General features: G+C 47.8%; 1 protein-coding gene across 3 annotated transcripts in view; it reads right to left on the bottom strand.

Annotated features, from left to right (window-relative positions):
- Positions 1-10,051: 10,051 nt before the first annotated feature.
- Positions 10,052-23,019, bottom strand: part of SEL1L3 (SEL1L family member 3) — a 109,920-nt gene continuing 96,952 nt past the window's right edge. For all 3 annotated transcript variants that reach the window (XM_002709381.6, XM_017350581.3, XM_089327027.1), the window contains 4 exons: positions 20,284-20,411; positions 19,609-19,711; positions 19,460-19,532; positions 10,052-11,185 (listed from right to left, as the gene is read on the bottom strand). In XM_002709381.6, coding sequence (XP_002709427.1) covers positions 11,046-11,185; positions 19,460-19,532; positions 19,609-19,711; positions 20,284-20,411 — 444 coding nt within the window. In that variant the 3' untranslated portion in view covers positions 10,052-11,045. The remainder of the gene's footprint in view (positions 11,186-19,459; positions 19,533-19,608; positions 19,712-20,283; positions 20,412-23,019) is intronic.

The raw sequence follows: 23,019 nt of genomic DNA on the forward strand, positions 1-23,019 counted from the left end.
GGGATTTGGGCCATCTTCTACCGCTTTCCCAGGCCATAGCAGAGAGCTGGATCGGAAGTGGAGCTGCCGGGACCCAAACCGGTATGGGATGGCGGCACTGCAGGCGGCAGCTTTACCCGCTACGCCACAGCGCCGGTCCCTTGGCCTGACATCTTTCTATGGAAGCGGGACTCACGTCTCTATGCCCCGGGGGCCATAGTTCTGGGAGGGGAGAAGAGGGGAGATGCCGAAAGGAAGGAAGAAAGGAGAACGCTGGCATCTGCTCCCCTCCTCTAAGCTGTTTTTCTCCGCCTTCTCTTCCCCACCGTCCTTCGGACTGGAGGCCTGGGCTTTTCTCCCACTTTCCTTGTCAATGTCCTAAACCACTGTGCCAGCTCTCCCAAGCGGAAGGCCTGTGGCCTCTGCACACTGGTGGAAAACTCCATGCTCTGATCCTCCAAATCTCTCCCCTGACGTAACACTCTGCCTCCACCAGGCTCCTGATCCTGCTAGTGAAGCTTTGTTTCTAGAGCTCTCTCCAGCTTTCTTGTTAGGAATTCAGCGCTTTCTCCCCGAAGGAGAAAGACTGCAAAGGCCCATGAGTCACAAGGGAAATTAAAATACATTGCTTTAATATTTGCACACGCTGCCTCCATTTCATCTTGCTTAACACTGGTGTTGTGATTTGACTTTATAGATTTGTTGGTCTCGTCTCCCTGAGTAGTAAAACACTTGCTTTATTTGTCAGGGAATTTCATAAACTATTATATAGCGAGTAGACTCACACGAGAAAATTAAAAATAAAATTTTACAGCTTCATTGACGTAGAGCTGACCTATCATAAACGACACGTATTTAAAAACACAATTTGATGAGTTTTGACACAGGGACACGCCCACAAAACCACCACCGTGATCAAGATAAAGAGTACACCCATTGCCCCCAGAACTTTGAAAAGCATTCCTTCGTCCTTGTCTTTAACCTGCACATTCACCTGGCCCGGGTCATCAGGGGTCAGCTCTCTGTCTGGGGACTAGCCTGCCTTTTGGCAGTAGCATTGGATTTGTACCCTAATGTCTTATCCATGTATTACTAGTCCATTCTTTTTAAGTGCTGCAGAGTATTCCACTGTACGAATCCAACATGATTTGTTCTTCCAGTCCTTTGTTCATGAGCATTGGGCTTATTTCCAGCGCGGTCCTGCCCCGCACGCTGGAGGAAGGAAAGCTGCCCGGAGAGACCAAGAAGCAGCCAGACACACAGCCCTGCTGGGCTTTCTCACTCAGTCCATTAGCAATCCTGCATCTAAAACAAAGCCCTCGTCAAACCCCACAAGGACAGGGTTCCCAGAGCTTCCAGGTAGCTGAGCTGGTGGAGGTCCCTGGAGGGTGGTGCCCTCGAGAGAGAGCGTGGAGGCTCCAGTCCCTCCTCGCGTCCCTCCCGACGCCTCTCTTCTTCCTCCATGTCCTTTGTAACCCTCTTCCTAGGAAGTCGGTAAATGAGGTCTGTGCACAGCTCAGGCACATGAATGGAACCTGTGGCGGAGGCTGTACCGTTTCTGCCTGGTCAGTGGGGCTTGTGACCAGCATCTAAAGGGGGATGCAGTCTTAGGGGCTGAGCACTCAGCCTGTGAGACCCGATGTTCTCTCCAGGTAGACACTATCAGACCTGAATGAACTTAGAGGACATCAGCTAACGTCCGCTGTAGAATCGATTATCTGCTTGATTTAGGGGGGAAAAACTCCTGTGCACCTGATGTCAGGCATGATCTATGTCCTAAGACATAGGACATAGGACATGTCCTAAGACATAGGAGAAACTGGTTTTGAGCTGTTGTCTCCTTCTCTGTCCTCAGAATATGACTATCAAATTGTTTATATGAAAATCTTTTTCTCAAAGGCGTTTAAGTATCTTGGCAACTTTACTGAAAATCAGTCCATCCCGTATGTATGGGTCTATTTCTGGAATTTCAATTCTGTCTCATTTACCTGTATAACTATCTTAATGGAAATTAACACTATCTTAATAACTATAGCATTATGTATGTATCTAGTATGTCTTGAAATCAAACTGTCAGTTCACCAATTTTGTTCTTTATTTTCCTCTAGCATTGTTTTCAGCTATTCAAGTTCTTTGTATTTCTGTATAAATTCTAGAATCAGGTTGACAGTTTTTTAAAAAAATACTGTGGAATTTTGATTAGGATTGCAACAAATCTGCTAAATCAACTTGGAGAGAATTCACATCTTGAAAATACTAATTCTTTTGATTCATGTACATGGTGTGTCACTCCATTTTACTTGTTTTCTTTAATGTTTGTCAGTAATGCTTTTAGATTTCAAAATGCATATTTTATAAATCTTTTGAGAAACTTGGGGTATTTCTTTTTTTTTTAAGATTTATTTATTTGAAAGTCAAAGTTACACATAGAGAGAAGGAGAGGCAGAGAGAGAGAGAGAGAGAGAGAGAGAGAGAGAGATCTTCCATCCGCTGGTTCACTCTCCAATTGGCTGCAATAGCCAGAGCTGCACCAATCCCAAGTCAGGAGCCAGGAGCCTCCTCCAGGTCTCCCATGTGGGTGCAGGGGCCCAAGGACTTGGGCCATCTTCCACTGCTTTCCCAGGCCACAGCAGAGAGCTGGATCAGAAGTGGAGCAGCCGAGACTCAAACCGGCGCCCATATGGGATGCTGGCACTGCAGGCGGCAGCTTTACCTGCTATGCCACAGCACCGGCCCCAGGGTATTTCTTATTTTCTGGCATCTTTCTAGTAGTTTCTTAAATTTGCATTTCATTAGTATATTATATCAAAACATAGCTTGTTTTTGTGTGCTGACACTGGATCCTGCAACCTTGATAAATTCATATAGTTGTTATAGCATCTACTTGGTATATTGTTAGGTTTTTTTTTTTTTTTTTTTTTTTTTAAACAAAAGATTCCAGCACAATCCTGAGTAAAACTGCTAAAAGCAAACATCCGCTTAGTTTCAATCTTAGGGGAAAAGCAGCCAGTCTTTGCCATTAAGTACCATAGTCATTAGTTTTGCTGTGGATACCTTTATTAGATTGGGAAAGTTCCTTTCTCATCCATTTTCTGTGTGCTTTTATCATAATGGGATACCGAATTTTGTTAAGTGATTTTTTTCATCTATTGAGATGATCATGTTTTATCTTTTTTTTAACCTATTAAAATGATGAATTACACTGTTTTAAAATGTTAAATAGCCTTGCATTCCTGGGATAAACTATACTTTAGTTAACTGCTTGTCTCAAGTTGCTAATGTCTATTTAAAGATTTTTGTATCTATATTTATGAGGGCTTTTGATCTGAGTTTAATTTCCTATTTGTCAGATTTTCATATCAAGGTAATGTTGGCCTCATAAGTTCAGAAGTATTTTCTTCTGAAAGAGTTTGTATAGAGTTAGTATTATATTTTCCCAAAATGTTTGACAGAATTTGTCACTGAAGACATCTGGACTTGGAATTTGCTTTTTAAGGTTTTAAACTCTGAGTTCAATTTCCTTAAAGATATAGTCAAGTTATCTGTTTTTAAGTTAACTGTGGCAGTTTACATGTTTCAAGAAAGTTTCTATTTCAATTAAGTTGTCAACCACTGTCATAAAAATTTCATATTTATCTTATTCTTTTAATATCTGCGGCATCTGTAGTGATGTCCCTCTTTTATTCTTGTTACTCATAATTTTATCATTTCTCAGTTTTACTGATTTTTTTCCCAAAATAACCAGTTTTTGGTTTCATTGATTTTTCCTCTCTTTTTCTGGTTTCAATTTCACTAATTTCTTCATTTATCTATTATTTATTTCTTTCTACCTACTTCAAGCTTAGTTTGATTTTTTTCTTATGATAGATGCTTAGATCATTGATTTGAGCTGTACGTTGCTTTCTTATGGACATTTAATATTACAAACCCCCTGGAATGCTGGTATGTTGTTTTTATTACCATTTAGGTCAAAATCTTTTCTAGTTTTCTTTGTGATTTCGCCTTTGATTAAATTATTTAGCAGTGAGCTGTTCTTTTCTAGCTCTTCTTGTTGTTTTGTTTTTGTTTATTTTTAATTTATTCCATTGTGGTCAGATCTTATTCTATGAAATTCCTGTAGTTTGAAATCTAATAAAACTCATTTTACAGCTCAAGACACGGGTCATCTTGGTGAACATTCCATGTGCCCTTGAAACGAGTGTATATGCTGCAACTGATGGGCATACTATTTTATAAAAGTTAACTAAGAAAGTGCCATTCAGATCTTTTGTACATTGGCTAATTTTTTGTCAGTTTTTCTATGAGTGAGAGTGTATATTTAAAGTCTCCAATCTTGATGGTAGATTTGTCTATTTCTTTTAGTTGTCAGTTTTTGCTTACTGTGACTAGACACACACAAATGTATCTGCACTCATGTGTATGCACATCAGTACATAAGTATACTTGCATGCAATTGTGTATATATGTTCTAGTTCTATGTTCCCGACTTACTTTTTCTGGATCTTATAGTACTTCTTGTCTTGAAGCCCATTTTTTTCCCCTGATATTAATAAAGCCACTCTAGCTTTACATTCACTATTTATATTTTCCAATAATATGCTATTCTTAAATAATTATATTAATCTGACCAGGCTGCTATCACAAAATACCACAGATTGGCTGAAACACCAGGAGTGTTCCAGAGGCTGAGCAGTCCAGGTCAAGGTGACAGCACAAAGCTTTCACTCTGGGGCTTCTTCCCTTGGTGTGGCGTCTTGCCGGATGCCTGCACAGCCTCTTCCTGTGCAGTGTGGGGAGAGACAGAGAGCAAGCTCTCGGGGTTCCTTTCAATAAAGGCACCAATCCCCACACACGGGCTCCGCCTTCCTGGCTTCTTCTGACCCTGAATACCTCCCAACGGCCCCCCCTGCAAATGCTACCATATTTGGAGTTAGGGTTTCAACCTATGAATTTGGGAAAGTGGGACACATTCAGTCTGTAACAAGAACACCGCATCATTGTAAAGGCTTCTCTCTGGCGTTTTCTAATCTGGAAATCCGAGTAGTCCAGCAGGGCTGACGTTTTCCCCAGCGTGCACGCTCCACGTTGCTGATTCCTGCAGGGTGTGTGTGTGTGTGTGTGTGCACGCGCGCGTATTTCCTGTTTGTTGGTTAATTCAGCGCAGTCTTCCTGACACCCAGCATCATGAAGGGATGCTTCAGCACAGACTTGTTAAAGGATAGGCAAGGCTCCCTCATTCAGTCTGAAGTCACAATGAACACCCCAAAGCAAGAGCTTGCATAAAACACTACATTGTTTTGTCTTCAAAGACATTTAGGCTGTAGATGACTGAACTCCCATGAACACCTGCCAATTATAAGCATGGAGGCCAGTTTGGGTTTGTTTTTCTTTGTTTCTTGCATTTGGAGTGCAGCTGCCCATGGTTGGGGTAACGAGTTTCCCCAGTTCACGGCGCGGCGCATCATCACCACTGTGTGCAAGACGCTGCTCTTGCTTCCTTTTCCCTTTCTGCACACGCCCTCTGCCATGCCGACTTCTGAACACGCCACTAGTTCCTCCAATACACTGGCAGGTGCCCGAGGTCGGCGGCTCTCAACCAGGGCATTTCTGCTTCCCTGCCCCAGGGGACACTTGGCAAAGTCTGGAGACATTTCTGGCTGTCTCAACTGAGGGGTGCCACTGGTGTCCAGTAGGGGGAGGCCAGGGATGTTACTCAACCTTCTGCAATGCCAAGGGCCTGTTGTTCCTTCTCACTACAAAGAACTATTTAGTTCCAAATGTGAACATCACCAAGGCTGAGAAACTCTGGTTTAAAACTGTATGCATATCTTAAGACAAAGAATGATCTATGTGAATATGCATGTATGTGCATTTATGTGTATGTATGCATGTATGTGTATAAATTACATATACACATAAATCTCTATATTAATCACTACATATATATATATATATATATATATATACTTACCTCTGTATACAGTGTCCCTTTAGTTTGGTTTTTAACTTAACACAATGGTATTGAGATATAGATGGTATTGAGTTATAGATCTGATTTTTTTTTTTGTTAATCAATATATTTTTAACACGGGTAGCATCTTTGTTGTCATTCATAAATCTAGTTCTGTAGAGTCTGGTGCATCATTGAGGACAGAGGTCCTGCATGGGGAGTTAGTGCACAGTAACTCCTGTTGTTAATCTAAGAATAAACACTCCTATGTATGACATCAGTGATTACCCGAGACTCTTGACATAAGCTGCCAAGGCTATGGAAGCCTTTTGAATCCACAAATTTCATCAGTATTTAGACAAGGCCATAAGCAAAGTGGAAGTTCTCTCCTCCTTTCAGAGAAAAGTACCTCCTTCTTTGATGGCCACTTCTTTCCACTGGGGTCTCACTCACAGAGATCCTTCATGTAGAACATTTTTTGCTATAGTGTTGGCTTTCCATGCCTGGAATGAAGAGCTATCCTTTGATTTTAATTCATACTTCTTTGATTTTGAGTTGGGTTGGACAGCTCTTCATCTTTAAGCCTTTAGTTTTCTCTGTCCATGATGACTTGATGTGCTTTGACTATTTTTTCCAGTGTATTTCTTTTTGTTATGCAGCTGATTGGTGTGCAATCTTTGTATATTGGTCCATTTGTGGTGCCGGACGTTGTAGATGCCTTTTGTTGTTAGTCATCTCTCTACCAACTTGACTGTGGTGTTTGCTTTTGAGGAGAAATCCTTTATTATTTAAGAAAGGAAATCTGTTTATTTTTGTATATTGTTTAAGAAATCTTTTCTTGTTCAAAATGTGTGAAATCTGGGGCCAGTGGTTAAGCTGCTGCTGTGACACTAGCATCCCATATTGGAGTGCCTGTTCTAGTCCTGGCTGTTCCACTTCCGATCCAGCTCCCTGCTAACGTGCCTGGGAAAGCAGTGGAAGGTGGTCCAAGTGCGTGGGCCTCTGTCACTTATGTGGGAAACCAGGATGGAGCTCCTGGCTTCCGGTTTTGGCCTGGCCTCACACTGGCTATTGTGGCCATTTGGGGAGGGAACTAGTAGATGGAAGATTCTGTTTCTCTGTCACCCCATCTTTCAAATAAATAAAATAAACCTTTTAAAAAATGTGTGGAACGGGGTCTTAAATTTTCCACTTCTAGGTTTGTGGTTCTGCCTTTCACGGTTAAGTCTTAAATTCATTTGGAAGTTTTTATTTCTTATATAAAGGACACGTTAGTTTGTCTTATTTTTGTACATAAGATTAGCCAATTCCCCAAACCCATCTACTAAGTATTCTTTTCTTAGCCCAGCTGGTTTGTGATGCTTCTTTATCAAATGCCAAATTCCCACAGGTCTGGGCTCTTCTACCTTTCCCATTCAGCTACTTGTCTGTTTCTGGACTGCACTCTGCTGTTCCCGTGCCTGGCGCTTTGTAGTCTAACAAGACGTTGAAACTCACTTCTTTTTCCTTTCCTTTCCTCAGCCACCCACGGACTTTCATTTTCCCCATAGAAATCTGAAAATCACATTGTCACAACTCAGCAAAATCAGGACTTGACTGTGAGGTCACTGAATTTATGGACGGGTTCCCAGGAGAATCACATGTTTGGCGGTTGTTATCCTATCAGCGAACATGGTATACTGCCTTAGTTCTATCTTCTTCTATGTCCTTTAATAGAATTTAAACATTTTTCTTGGTACAGGTGAATGAGTTCGTTGTTCGGTTGATTACAAGACACTTTATCACTGTGCTGATATTATACCAGAAGCCTTATTTAGATTAACACTACTTAATATTTAATTTTCTAGTTAGTTATTGCTGATGTAGGAAAACTATTGATTTTTTTTTCCAAATAGACAGTTTGTCTACAACTTTGTTAAGCACTTTATTACTGGGACTGCCAACAACCCACAGACCCACAGTCACCCTCTGCCCCAGGGTGGGAGGGAAAGACCACCTGCTCCCCAGCTCCCACAGGCTTAGCAGGTACTGAGCTGTAGATGAATCTGGCGTTCAGTACCATCCCTGGTCCTCTTGACTTGCCACAACGAAGTCATTAACAATGAACACAGGCAAGTCCAAAAGATCAGTCGCAAACTCAAGTGTCTGTATATTAAAACAAGTGACAGGGAAAGCTGTGGACAGGAATAAACCAGTATGAGCAGGTTCTATCGAGCACAAGCAGGTTCTATCCAAAAGGGGTGGACCTGTTGGCCTCAGCCAGCTCTGGCCATGCAGCAATGACAACCCAGGCTTGCCATCTCTTTACATTTTTGAAAAGCCCCTGATGCTTGATTTTTAAGATGTTAGAAACTAATCAAGATTTTTAAAAATATATCTTGGTGGGACAAAAAAAATCATACCCATGGATTAGATCTGCTTCATAATGTGGTCTGTACCGTCTGGTCTAAGAATATGCCATACGGAAGGGAGAAGAGGCAAGTAGCGAGTATCACCTTCGTACCCCACCCTCCTATTCTCTTCTCCTTCCTCCTTCCCCGTGCGACTTTCACTGTGCAGGATTCCGTCCCAGCCAGCCTGGACATCAGCCAGTGGGAACCGAGTGCAGGGATTTTGGAGAGAAGAGGAACGGCAAGGCTTGGGGTGCAGGTTGGACGCAGGTTGTACAGCTCTGAGAACACCTGGGAACAGATATCCGAGACGGGACACGAAGGGATGACGGGCCTGCCAGCCCCACCTGTCCCACCCCGACATCCCCCAGCCTCATTTGGACATGAGCGGTGTGTTGGACAAGGTCTCAGATCAGGATGCTCCAGCAAGCCCACAGCCTAGACCTGAGCCTGCCTCCCATCGTGTCTTAGCTTGGTGTTAGATGGGATGCATCGGTTGCCCCCCCACCCCCATTTGTATGACGCCCACTCCTCAGAACATCACTATACTTGGGGATATGGCCTTTAAACAGGCAACTGATACAAAACTTTACATGCACGGGTCCTGATCCAGAATGACTGGCTCCTCAGCAGGAGAGGTTAGGACCCAGACGCACATGGGGAGAGACCGCGTGAAGACACTGGGAGTAGAACAGGTGCAGGCTAAGCAGAGGGGACTTGGAAGCGCCCAGTCCTGCTGATGTGGTAGACTTCCATCTTCCCGAGCGGGGACGAACTCACCGTGTTAAGGGGTTGATTACTCTGTAGGAACCCGAGGAGGGCAGAGCTGGGTTGCAGGGTGGCGGGGTTCTGGAGCTGGCAACCCCGGCAGGGCTATTCCAAGGCAAGGGATCTCTGTTTTCCTCCATCAGTCATTCTCGAGCTGCAGGGCGGTGTGATTTTGCTCCCAAGGAAAAATCCGCAGTGCTTGGAGATATCCTTGGCTGTCACAACCAGGGGGACAGAGGAGGGTGTGCACTGCCAGCATCCAGTGTGGAGAGGCCTGGGATGCTGCCTAATATCCGACAATGCCCAAGCCCACTGCCCACCACATCAGTGGAGCTGAGACACCCCGCCCATAGTGAGCCACGGGCCGTGCGCTGCTCTTGGCAAAGGCATAACCTTGGGCAGACACTCCCGGTGGCGGGTGCAGCTGGGAGCTCTCCACAGCCTTTGTTCCAGGCAGCTGGGGAAGCGTGTGTTTGCCAGGAAGAGAGGATGGAGGCACAGCAGAGAGGACTACGTGGCCCCTAAGATTTTTCTCAAAGAATACCAACCAACCTGATTCAGGGCACCGTTCTGCAGGCTTGGCACACGCGATTGCGTTTGCACACGTGAGAAGCCTGAGAAGTGGATTGTGTTCCCCTCATTTCCTAGCACAAGAATCAAAGATGCCAAGTGGGTTCATCACTCATCCAAGGTTACTGGGCTAGTAAAGTTATAGGGCCAGAATCTGAATCCAGGACTGTCAGACTCCAAAGTCTAGCTCTCTGACAAACACGAAAGACAATATCCCAAGACAAGGGAGGAGCCGTGGCCACCTTTATGTCTCCAGACCTTAATGGCTTACCAGAAGCAAGGCTTCTCCTAATAAGGACCTTCCTTTTGTCTCCTGAACAAGAATGCATGGACCACGGGACTCTGATGACAAGAGTAGCTACGGAAAAGAAAAAAAGCAGCCACTTCCCAATAGTCAACTGTATAAAAATAATTTTATTTACTACTGTAAATAAAGTAGTGCAAAGAGTAGTTTGGACCCACAATATTGCATTACTGATTTATTTACTACCGTAACAGCACACATCCATTCTGCTCTTTCTCTCCGTCTCCCTCTCAGTCTTACACACAAACACCCACACACCCACCCACCCCCACACACACACACTCCATGGACTCAGGCAGGCATAGGGATGGGGATGAGTCTATGAGCTAAAGCCTTGTTTTCTGCATATTCCATTGCTGCCAGTCTATTCTAATGGGTAATTCATGGAGAAAAATACACTTCAATACTAGAATTTTCTAGATGTTATCTTATGAATTTTGATTGAAATGTAAAAGACATCCACCAAGGTCAGTAAATGATTTGGAAGCACTACAACCCTAGAAAAATTCAAGGAGAAAAAAATGTAAACCAATTTACAAAGTCATCGCTTTCCTTGTATTTTCAGCCATAAGCTGTTTATTTCAAGGTGCCTTGTAAATGGGTTTGGGTAGTCAAAGAGAAATTTGTCAGCTGGGTTTCAAGCAGCAGGGCTGCAGCCAACACAGGCACTGAAATGCTATCTACCTGGTAACAGAATCACAGTTCTCTGTTCTCGAATAACAGGGAATGAGCAAATGGGTAAAATTCTTAACGTACAGCTTGGTGTGGAAGAATTCAGCCATGCCCCCAGGCAAACTATGACACCCGATACACACACAGTCACCAGGAATGCCCTCATGGTCAAGATGTTGCTCGTATCTGTTTGATAACCTTTGGTATACCCACCGACTGCTCTGGGTACCTCCTTGTAATTTGATTTAAAAAAACAAAACAAAACAAAAACAAAGAAAGAAAGAGACCAAGTGCAAAATGCACACCCAGTTGACAAGTCATCGAAGGTGTTTCTCAGCAGATGCTCTGGCCCCTGCCCTCCAGCGGCAGCTCTGGGAAGGACGCTGTCCTTGGCGACCCTGGAGTGCACAGGTCACCCACGCGGCTCCGGGTTATTAGCGACCGAGGGCTGGTTCTGGCGGGAGGCATCTGTGGCCGGAGTCACAGCTGGACTTGCCGTGGAACTGGGGGGGTCGGCAGAGGCCTGGGCTGTTACTGGAGGGGAGCGGCTGGCTGCAGAGACACGCACACAACACGGGCTCAGCACTCAGCGCGAAAGGACACCCGGCCACACCCAGACCCCCGCAAGCCAGGGAGGAGTCGCGAGACCTTGACACTGACGAGACAGGCAACTCTGGCGCCACTGCGTCACTTCTTTGGACTTTGCTATCTTCTATAGAATGGCCGGTTGGAATGGATGTGCAAAGATCTTGGCTGCTTTTGAGAGCCTGGAATTCTAAGCTGCTGCAGTTGTGTTATGACTTCCAGGCCCCAAAACCCTCCGCTCTATGCTTCACATGCTGTGGCCTTATCTTCTATTTCCATGATGTCGGAGCAATGCAAGCCATAAATTCCACCAACCAATGAGAAAGGAGTCTTGGTTTATTCTTACTCCATTTGGGCGATGCATCAAGATTGGTTTATTTTATTTAAAAAAATGTGTCTAGGGGGTGGAGAACATTATTTCTAGGTTTAATTCCTATCAACCTGTCTTTAGGAAGGTTGGACCACCTTCAATATAGTTCTCTATTTTATGTCAGTAGTTTTTTTTTTTTTTGGGGGGGGGTGTGCTTCTGCAGTCCATGGGACAGTTGGCGATGTCTGGAGACACTTGGCTGTCACCACCAATGGGATGGGGACAGGCGGTGCTGCTGGCATCGTAGCGGGCAGAGGCCAGGGCAGGTGTTACACATCCTGCACTGCCCAGGACAGACCCCTACAACACAGGATCTAGTTCCAAATATTAACAGGACTGAAGCTGAAAATCCCTGCTTGATAAGCCAGGCCCAAGAAACGTCCCGGTTAAGACCACGGGCTAAGTTACCCACCATCCTCTGGGTCCAAAAAACAGACAAGGTGTTTCCACCTTGTAGAGTTGGTATAAATGTTAAATGAGCTGCTAATGCTTATAAAGTGGTTAGAACAGTCTCTGGCACTCATAAGTAGTCAACAGATGTTAACTGTTACTACCAATACCCAAGTTTACTGTGGGAATGTTAAGATTTAGTAATTCCAAGTGCGTAGCTTCAGGAGTGATGGAAGAGTGGTGTGTTGTCTCTGTGGGGCTGACAGTTCTCTCTCAGGCCCCAGCTGCTTATCAAAATAGCACAAACTTGGAAGCCAGAAAGACCAAGAGCCAAATAGCTCTGATGGGAGACCTTGAGCAGGTTCCTTAGTTTCTTGGAGCTGTGGTTCAAAGAGGGGGTGGGGGTAGCACTTTTCAGGGTCGTGTGATGTGTGGTGAGCTCAGTGGCCGGAGGATGAACCAGCAACCGTTAGGCTGCCTTTAAGCAGTGATCTCTGGTACACTTGGCAATATTTCAGTCGTACATGGTTTTTAGCAGGAAAGGTCATTTTCAAGATTCCCAAATGTCCATCTGGAAATGCATGGCCATTTAGAAAATGCTACCATCTGCCGACAGCTGATTTCTAGACAGACAAACCCCTTCAGAGTCTCACCTCCAGGACCAGGGTGCCTCAGACAGCTCACAGGAAAACGAAACTGAACAATAAATGTTTCTTGGTGCAAAAAATTTATGAAATCTGTGCACACAACACGCATTTTTCATTGCATGCATTTACCATGAAATTTTTAAAGACACTGTGTATGCACAGGCTTCAAAAATTTTCAACACCAAAACAAACTTAACTTTTAATCCTATTTTCTATGAACTTTTTAAAAAAAGATTAATTTTACTTATTTGAAAGGCAGAGTGACAGAGAGAAAGGGAGAGAAGGAAAGAGATCTTTCATTGCGGATTCACTTCCCAACGGGTTGCAACAGCCAGATCTGGCCAGGCCCAAGGCAGGAACCAGGAATTCCATCCAGATCCCCGCATTGGGGTGGCAGAGGCCCAAGCAGCTGGACCATCATCCATTGCTTGCCCAGGTGCATTCGCAGGGTGCTGGATCAGAAGCAGAGCAGCTGGGACTCGAACTGCTACTCCGATAAAGAATGTTGGCTTAGCAAGCGGTGGCTGAACTCGCTGAGCCCCAATACTGGCCCTGCCAGGAACTTTTCGAAGGGCCCTACATCTATGGTCACCTCCCAGGGCCCCATTCTCGGAAGTTCAGGCATGGGTCCCAAAGCCACCAGTAGGAACCCAGGACTTCCTGCCAAATCCTACAGCAGGTGTTGTGCAGGCTGTTCTGAAAGGACAGGATAGCAGCAAATCCCGTGACATTTCCAGGGTCGTTTAACCACTGTGGCCCATGATCTGGTAGCTAAAGACCCAGTGATGAGGTCCAAAGCCCACTCAGCTGTAGTCAGACCAAGTCTCAGTGATCTGCCACTAACTGACGGTGACCTTGGGACACTACTGAATGGCAGCTATGTCCGTCCTAAAACCTTGCATCTCCCAGGCTTTGGCTTCTGTACCTGGGAATTGAGGGACCTGCAGCAGATGGGGCCCAAGTCCCCTTAGGCCCCGAGCTGTATTTTTCCAATGATGTCTGCGGAAGTCAATGAAGTACTATGGCACATTTCATCTGGCCCAGGGAATGTGTAAGTCACCATGGTAACAAGCTAAATCAGCAATCAGTTTTCTAATTAAACATAGGTAGGGGAGCCGTTGGTGGGGTTGTGGGGGGGAGGAGACCAGTGTGTAAATGTTGAAGAAATGCCTAGTGCCTAGTTAGTATTGCCACCATTTAAATCTTCCAATAAGAGCCCAAGAGGGATGCTTGCTGTTTCTACAGTGGGCTTGTTATCCACGAGAGAACTCTCCTCCTATGTGGGAGGCTAAGAGCACCACACCAGCCCCCTACAGCCACTGCTCATTTAAAAGGGGCCTCCTTGTCCCTGTGCACCCAGACTGTGTGCTCATTTTACTACTGGACCAGAATCAAAGTAACCAGGAGAACAAGCTTGCAGTTTAAAAAATTACAGAGGATACGGCAGCGCCAAGTGGAAGTGATTTGTGGGCGACGTGCCGCCTAGGGGATCGCTTTCCTGTGCATTAGTGGAATAATCGAGAGCTGGCCCATCCGGCGGCCCCAGGCCAAAAGCAGCCGCTACCTGTTCCCGAGTCGCTCTTGAACTAAGCCTGGCTTTTGCGTTTTTCTACGGCGGAGCAAAAATCATTTCATGACATGGGAGAACTCCTGAAATTCAAATGTGGGGTGCACAGCACAGTTCTAGTAGCAGCGCAGCCACGATGGCCACTTTCAAGTGACAGAACGGCCGAGTTGAGCAGTTGTGACCGCGACAGCCCTGCAAACACAAAGCGCTCCTTCTCTGACCCTTTCGCGGAAAAAGCTTGAACACCTCTCCACGGACCACTGGTGGAAAACCACCTGCCGGCCAGTGGGACCCAGCGGGGACCCACCAGGTATCAGAACGCGGGGCACTGCATCTAATCCTGCGAGGCACAATGTTTGCAAAGATGAGACATGAAGGGACTTCAAAAGGCTCATGGCGAAATGGAAATGGGGCCTGCGTGGTGGCGTGGCCGGTTAAGCTCCTGCCCGCGACGCTGGCATCCCATGTGAGGGCCAGTTCAAATCCCAGCTGCTCTGTTTCCAATCCAGCTCCCTGCTCACGTGCCTAGGAAAACAGTGAAAGATGGCCCAAGTACTTGGACCCCTGCCATCCCAAGTGGGAGACTGGGATGGAGTTCCTGGCTCCTGGCTTCAGCCTGGCCCAGCCATGGCTGTTGCAGCCATTTGAGGAGTGAACCAGCAGACAGAAGACCTCTCTCTGTCTTTCTCTCTCTCCTCTGTTGTTAAATAAATAAATAAATTGATTTCTTTGGGGGGGGGAAAAGGAATCAAACAAAAAATTTATTTTAATGCAAAGACTTTCTGAAGTTTGTGCAGAGAGCTGGGGAAAGTTCTAGAAAATGGACCCCAGGGAGAAGGTCTAGCCCTCTGTTTTTGGGCCTCTGCATCTCTCAGGGCCCAGTGCAGAGTGGATTCCTGACCCGGGAACACTCTGAGAAGTGGAGATCCTGGGAGAGTGCCAAGGGTAATGAGACAGGACACGAACACAACCTCACCATTAAATCTCTCTGACTTTAAGGCCCCTGCTTTCTTCATGAGCACAGCTCTGTGACATTTTCCTGTAATTTCCCCAGAAATCTCATTAACTGGAAAGGCAGAGGACAGAAAAGGAGCAGGAACGGGTTTAATTAATCTTGTCCCATCATCTTAGTCTGTTTAAATGAACGCTCAGCTAACCACTTAGGCAGAAAGGATGAGTTGGCTTGAATGATGAATGCAGGGGATAGGCTGGTGTTGGTTGACCAGTTGTCCCACTGGGCCTAGGAGCCGGCAGCTCTGCAGATCTTGCCCTGTTCTCTGTATTCCGTCTGGACACAAAGTCTACATTCACACTGGTGGAGCAGGATTCTTAGGATTCCTATTTTCTTTCTCTTTTTTTTTTTTCCCTCAGACAGCTGGTGGGCTCCATGCTTTTTTTTAGTTCTGTTTTATCTCAGAGGAGGTTTGTGGTGGGGCAGACGTGGAGACAGATCTAGGGATCTACCTGACTTTGGGATCCCTTAAGGCAATCCCGCATGGATCCCTGGACAGGGGGGAGTGGGGGAGAGCGTGCTTTGGAGATGCCAGCAGACAGGGAAAGGAGCCTGCTGGAGGGTGGGAAGTGGCTGAGCCGCCCACGGCTGTCCTCTCCTTGCCTTTAAGCATCCTGCGGCAGCCATGGGAGGAACAAGGCTCAGGGCGCTGGGCTTGGGCAGGGCTACTGGAGCGCTCCCCGGAGACCCAGGAGCTGCAAAGCCAGTGGCTGAGCTGGGAGAGGGACAGAGGCCTTGGGCAATGTGTTCTGGATTATCTGGGTGGCCCTAGACCTGGCCAAGGCCCAGGGACCTTTCACCACCCTGGGGGCTTCAAGAGAGGCTGAGCTGCCCAGTGGAATGTGAGCTTCTTGTGGCACAGCGGGGTGGACCGCCTGAGACCCCAGCATCCTGTATAAGCGCCAGTTCGAGTCCCGGCTGCTCCCTGCTGATGTGTCTGGGAGGGTGGCGGAGGACGGTCAAGTGCATGGGCCTTGCATCCACATGGGAGACCTGGATGGTGCTGCAGGCTCCTGGCTTCAACCTGGCCCAGCCCTGGCTGTTGCAGCCATTTGGGGAGTGAACCAGCAGGTTGAAGATCTGTCTCTTGTCTCTCCCTCTCAAACTCTGCCTTTCAAAGAAATAAAATAAATCTTTAGAAAAAAAAACTCCAGGTTGTAGAAAGGGTCTGGTAATTACGGGCTGCTTACTAAGGCAAATCCAGCTGCTTTGGTGCAGGCGCTACCTGGCATCAGCGTGCTGTCCCTGCGCACTGCACGGTAATGCCCGGGAGGACATTACTGCCTGGAACCCCAGCTCCTATCACAGAGTTCTGGGCACTTGGCTCCGTGGTATCTCGCTGCATCTCCCAACAACAGGCGGTAGGCATGCTACTTCTGCACTGCTGTCTCACCCAGCAGGAAGCTGAAGTACAGTGTATGGCACGCTGCACTCCCACGCTAACGACCATCCTGAACCGCTGGCCTCCGGAGTGCAGGACAGCCAAAGGCGGCCAGGGCTGTGATGTGCCCACTTGGGGTGGAGGGGACACGAACGTGAATGGAGCTGCACGTAAACCCGAGGACGGGCAGCACCGCTGAAAGGCTTAGCTCTAAATCGCTAAGTTTTAAGAACAATTGACTACAGAAAAATGCTAATCACAAAACGACCCCCAACCAGCAGCCACACGCCTCACTCAGAGCCACAGAGCAGGGACATTCCTAGTGGTCAAACCCACGTCTTCTTTTTCCACTGCTGTCTGCACCTAGTACTCGCTACTGGGTCTCCTTCCCTGTGACAGCATGGCTCCAGAGGCAGGGCACGGGACGCTGGGCGCCAGCTTCAGGAGGTGTTGAGAGTGAACCAGTGGCTAGAAGGTCTTTCTGTTTCTGTCTCCCTAATGGGTGAATTCAAATCGATGAAAATTAAAAAGAGGCTGGCGCCGCGGCTCACTAGGCTAATCCTCTGCCTGTGGCGCCAGCACCCCGGGGTTCTAGTCTCAGCTGGGGCGCCGGATTCTGTCCTGGTTGTTCCTCTTCCAGTCCAGCTCTCTGCTGTGGCCCGGGAGTGCAGTGGAGGATGGCCCAAGTGCTTGGGTCCCTGCACCCGCATGGGAGACCAGGAGGAAGCTCCTGGCTCCTGGCTCCGGATCGGCACAGTGTGCCAGCTGTGACGGCCATTTGGGGGGTGAACCAACGGAAGGAAGACCTTTCTCTCTGTCTCTCTCTCACTGTCTAACTTTGCCTGTCCAAAAAAAAAAAAAAGAAAAGAAAATTGAAAAAAAGCTGGATCTGAGACGCTCCCTAGGCCTTCTGAATCTGTGTGTAACAAGATCCCTGAGTGATTTGTGAGCTGGGCTTTTCCTACTGAAATGGACCCTACTGCACTGGCACTGGCATTGGCATTGGCACTGACTCCTCTCTGTGTTGTAAGGTGAAGGGCGTGGAGTTCAATGCTTTTTTAAAGACTCTGTTCGGACGGAGCCTGCTCTGGGTCAACAGAGAAGCAAGTATGTTATGGAGGAGGCAAGTGAGAAAGTTTGAAAAAATGGAGGCCAAGACCTGAGAGGACTTAGAAGGGAAGAAGACATCAAAGGACAGGAGGGACAGGGAGACGAGGGCGTGGAGAGACTGACAATGAGGACGCGGAGACAGGAGAAAGACGCCTTCTCATAGCAGCAGTTCCACCCGCCCTTGGATTTTCATGGCTACCAGCTGGCATAAAATCATAAAGACAATTTTCGGCTCCTCCAACGGAATTGCATTTGTAATAATCATAACAATATTTCTGCAGAGTAAAAATGACAAAGATAATTTGAAATGGAAAACACTGACAAGATGCAAAATAAACGTGCTATCCCAGGCAACAAATCCAGGGAGGGGACAGAGTGTGCTAGAGGAGCCGCCCAGGAGACCCCGAACCTGGGAGGACTTCGGCTGGCTCCTGGGGTAACCTGCTCAGGCAAAGCCGCGGGAGACGCGTCCGTGCCAGTCTCTCCTAACACTGCCTCCCTCTTCCCCTCAGAGACCAGAAGGGGAAATGGTCTCCTTTCGCTGTTCATCATCTGATACCCATCAGCAGCTTCGATGCCATGTCCAGTCTTAATTTATCCACTTGTTAGGGTCTCAGTTAGCGTGCGGGAGTTACTGCATCCTTTTGTAGCTGCCTGAGATGGCAGGAGAGAACAGGGTTTGCAGGGACCACGGGCGGCTTTGAACACCTACTAAGTGCCAGTGACAGCAAACAATAGCCCCAGCGCTTGCTTGCAAGCCAGCCTAGGGCGTAACCGGGCAGCTAAACACGATAGCTAACAGTTGCTGAAGGGGCTCTCTGTGCCAGATCAACCCAAGTGTTCATCTTTAACCACGGTGGTCATTTTGGTGAGTGCCTTTTTACTGATGAGCAATTGGTAGGCCAGCAAGGTCAAATCAGTTGGCCATAGTCACAGCTCACGAGTAGCCACACCTTGGCTATAACCCCCAACAGAAGTGACCGGGTGCCCTTGCTTTAATCACTACCACCGCCAGTTCATAAACCCACGCGGGGGGAGTGGGACCAAGCTTCGCAGGCCATTGCGTGGCTGGGCCCTGGACCCATTGTGCGGGTTTATCTTCTCACGCGGCTGATGGCTTGCAGCAGTGAGTGGGCTGCCCAACTTCCCACCACAGGGCCTTGAAGGTGGGTTTTGAGGTTCCCGGGTAGAATGTTAATACAGTTGTTATGCAATGGGAGAAGACACCTTAGCTCAGTTTCTTAAGCTTCTTTTGAATCAAAATCCTTACTTTGAAAAAAATGCAACAATTTGGGGGGACTGGCAACGGGCAGAAGATTAAGCGAAGACCCTGGCATCCCCTACCCAAGTGCTGGGCTGAGTCCCGGCTGCTCCGCTCCTGATCCAGCTCCCTGCTAATGTGTCTGGGAAGCCAGTGGAAGATGGCCCAAGTGCCTGGGCCCCTGCTACCCATGTGGGAGACCAGACCCAGTTGCTGGCTCTCACCTGGCCCACGTCTGGCTGTTGCAGCTATGTAGGGAGTGAAGCAGACGATGGAAGGCATTTTTCTCTCTGCCTGTCACTCTGCCTTTCAAATAAATAAAATAAATATGCAAAAAAAAAGATAGTAATTTTGTGGCCTCTCCCCACCCAGGGATCATGGCACCTCCGCGAGGGGACCCCCGCCTGGTACACGATCATCCTAAAATCCAGGAAGCGGCATGATGCCAGGCAAAATGAAGCCTTGCTTTTTGACGGCGCCTTGGCTTTTTAATAAATCCTTACCTGAGACAGACTGGAAGCACTGCACAGTCCAGGCGATCAATACGGACAGCACAAAGGTTCCCAGAAAGTAGACCTGCAAACAGCCGAAGTACGCATCAGTCGGCTGACACAGGGACCACGTGGCCGGGGCTGGGGGACGGGGGACCTACCAGGGCAGAGTGCAGGACGGCGCCCCAGAGAAGCCGCAAGTGAAGGTAGAGCCAGGCCAAGGAGCACGGGCTCAAGGACTCCTCGCTGCTGTGGCTCCAGCACCTGCGGACAAAGCATGGGACAGTTTGGCATGCAGGCCGCCCTGGCCGGCACTGCTCACACAGCACCTGCAGGCCCTCCACGCTATGTGCACCTGCTCTCGCACAAACGTGTACATTGGAGGCGGCAATGCCAGCACTGTGTGATCTGGGCCTCCAGAAAGGCCACCGTTGTCCCTAACGAAGAGGTGACGGGTCACCAGGGGCCCACCGGTTGCTCTTTGTGTGTCCAAAGTGCAGCCATGGGAAGGCCTCCCTATCTTTCAGAAAAGCATAGGCTGATCAGATACACTGTTTTTTCTACTCTCATGGAAAATCTTGGTCAGCACTTGAACTTCAGAAAAAACACATTGTCTATCTTAAGCCTCAGATACTAGGAAAGAAACCAGATTTGGGTCTGGCGGAGGGTTCTCTAATAGAATCAAATTCCAGGCCCTTTGTTTCTATAACAATTTACATAAAAAGGGGGGGGTTGGGGAGGCTCACGTGAACGGAAGCGCTAACTTGAACCCAGAAGCAATCACCACCCAGTTGGGTCCCCCAGATCCCGCAGGATTCGAGAAGCTACGAACTCACCTTTCATACAGTTCCCGGAGAATGGAGATGTTACTGGCGTGGAGACCTGGGTCAATTTCCAAGAAATCCAAGATGTGGTGTGGGATGATAGCACCTTCCTCAATGAGCAGGGCCAGGTTAAAAAAGCCCTAGGGGCACAAAAGAAGCACATCAAGGCCGCAGCACAAAACCCAGAGCATGCCCTTCATGAGAATGTCAACTTTTACAGCCTCTACATTTCCTTTTCGGTCCCCACAGCCAGATGGTTTTGTCGTCTCCCTTGATGAGTCGTGTCTCCCAGTGGATGCATCGGAGAAATTTATTCGCAGGGGAGCCAGGATGCTGTGTCACATCTGCTCAGAAGCCAGTCAACCAGGAGATCTGGCCTTCTCTGCACACGCTCTCCAAACAGAACTTGCCCGAAAACGTGCCCTTGTATCGTGCGCAAACCAGGACGCGGAGTTGAAGCCAATGGCCCTCACCTGCGGTCTGTGCCCGAGGCGGCCACCGGCCAGTCAGAACTCTGGCGGGGTGACCTTGTGGCTAGGAGCACAGCCCGGGACGGACACCTTAAGTTGGGGACGATGGACAGCCCTTGGCCTCCGCTCTCCCAGGTCAGTGTGGCCATCTCCACGCCTCCTGGCTCTTGACACTCAATCTGACTATGCCGTGTAGAGCCAATAACGTAACAGCCGGCCGCAGAGACGCTTCACCATGCCTTCAAGGACTGCCTGATGGTGTCTACGTGGTTTCTTTCTTTCCTCCGGCCTTGCCCTTCCATTGCACACACAACAGTGGAAATGAAATTGACCCTCGTCTAGGAGGCACACCCTGGCCCTGCCTTGGCGATCGTGGTAACAGCAACAGCAGCCAATACTTCCCGAGTATTGTGATCTAGAGGCTTATTCCATTTTACATCTGCCCACTTAATCTGCATAACACTAAACCACAGGCACCAGTATCCTCTCTCTTTTACAGGAAAGGAACTTGAGGCACAGAGAGGTTAAGGAACTTGCCCGAAGTCACACAGGCTGAAAAGTGCTGGAGCGGAGGTGGGCTTTAGCTGCAGACAGACAGGGTCCACGGCGAACTGTTAACTTCCACCCCGCTGCCCAGCAGCCTCTACGGAGACCAGCGTCTCGAAGATGCACACTTGCACACACAGCAGCAGAAAACAGAACGCTTCACCACTCTTCAAAAGGAAGGTGCTCTTAACACTTAAGGAAGTAGAAGAAAAGGGAAAAAAATTACTCTATAAAACTGCAAAGCCTCTGGTGGATGGAAAAATAAGATTAAAAGAAATGCAAAACGGGGGCCAGCATGGTGGGTAAAGCCACCTCCTGCGACGCCAGCATCCCATCTGGGTGCCCTGAGTCCTGGCTGCTTTACTGCTGATCCAGCTCCCTGCTAATGGCCAGGGAGAAAGAGTGAAAGATGGCCCGGGTACTTGGGCCCTGGCCACCGAGGTGGGAGACCCGAGTGAAACTGCTGGCTTCTGGCTTTGGCCTGGGCTACCCCCAGCCACTTGTGGCCATCCAGGGAGTGAACCAGAGGATGGGATGGAAGATTGATCTCTCCTTCTCTCTCTCTCTCTCTCTCTCTCTCCCCCCATCTCTGTATGACTTTGGCTTTCAAATAAACAGATCAAACTTTTTTTTTTTAAAGAGAAGCAGAAAACAGACTAGGGAGATATTTTTATGCAATGTAACTGCTTATGGTCCTTTACCTTCTAGGCAAATACATAAAGGACTAATTCTAATTTGAATAAAAAGTATCAAAACTCCGCTAGACACTCAGGTAGAGAGTAAGAATAACGAATTCATATAAAAGGAAATCTGAAGATTTATCAAGTGCATGTAGAAGTGTGATCCTCACCAGCAAATAAATAAATGCCATTTCAGACAGTAATGAAACATCAGTGTCAGTTATTCAATTAGGAGAATTAAATCATGAAAGCAGCCAGTGCTGACAAGATCTCAGTCATCTTTCTCTATTTAATCACTGCTCGGTGTGGTGTATTAATTGGAAAACCTTTCCAGAAAGCAGATAGGCCATATGTTATCAAGTAGTCGTAAAACCATTTGGCCTGACTCAGTCAACTATCTCTCTGATTATAAGGCAATTACTCAAACGGTGGAAATATGAAGGTGGCCACTGTCGCACTGGCTGGCAGTGCCACATGGCAGAAAAGAACCTGCAGGTCTTGCCTGGTGGACCGTGGGCCCCATGGCAGGGAGACCAACATCCAGCGCTTTATCTTGGGTCCCACCGCTAAGCCTTGGGGAGATCGGAGAGCAAGGTGTGAGTTCATGAGCAAGGGCACGAGCAGCCACCACCAAGGCCGGGCTTGGAGATGACAGGCCACCCGCGCATGCGAGACTTGGGGCAGCCATGGGGAGTGCTAATTAAAGAGGCTATGTAATATCACGCATGGTGCCCTGCGATTAGCGATAAGACAGAGTCAAAAAGTGGCAGGTGCACTGCAGATAACAGGCCGGGGACTGGAAGAGAACGAGAAGAAATGGAAGACCCAGCCACAGAGCTGCACACGCAGCCCGACTCCTGTCCTGACGACAGACTATCCAAACCTAAACTCAAACGAGAGCGAACGTCATCGATGGGGGTGGGAAGTTCTTCCTTTGCACTGTGGCTCCGTACGACGTCAACGCTGCGGAAAGCTAAGTGACAGACGTACAGGAATTCTATGAGCTCTTTTTGTAATTTTTCTATAAACCCAAGATGATTCCAAAGTTAGAA

The sequence above is a fragment of the Oryctolagus cuniculus genome, chromosome 2 (genome assembly GCF_051225735.1).
Source record: "Oryctolagus cuniculus isolate XC-2025 breed Fujian yellow rabbit chromosome 2, ASM5122573v1, whole genome shotgun sequence".
Lineage (NCBI taxonomy): Eukaryota > Metazoa > Chordata > Mammalia > Lagomorpha > Leporidae > Oryctolagus > Oryctolagus cuniculus.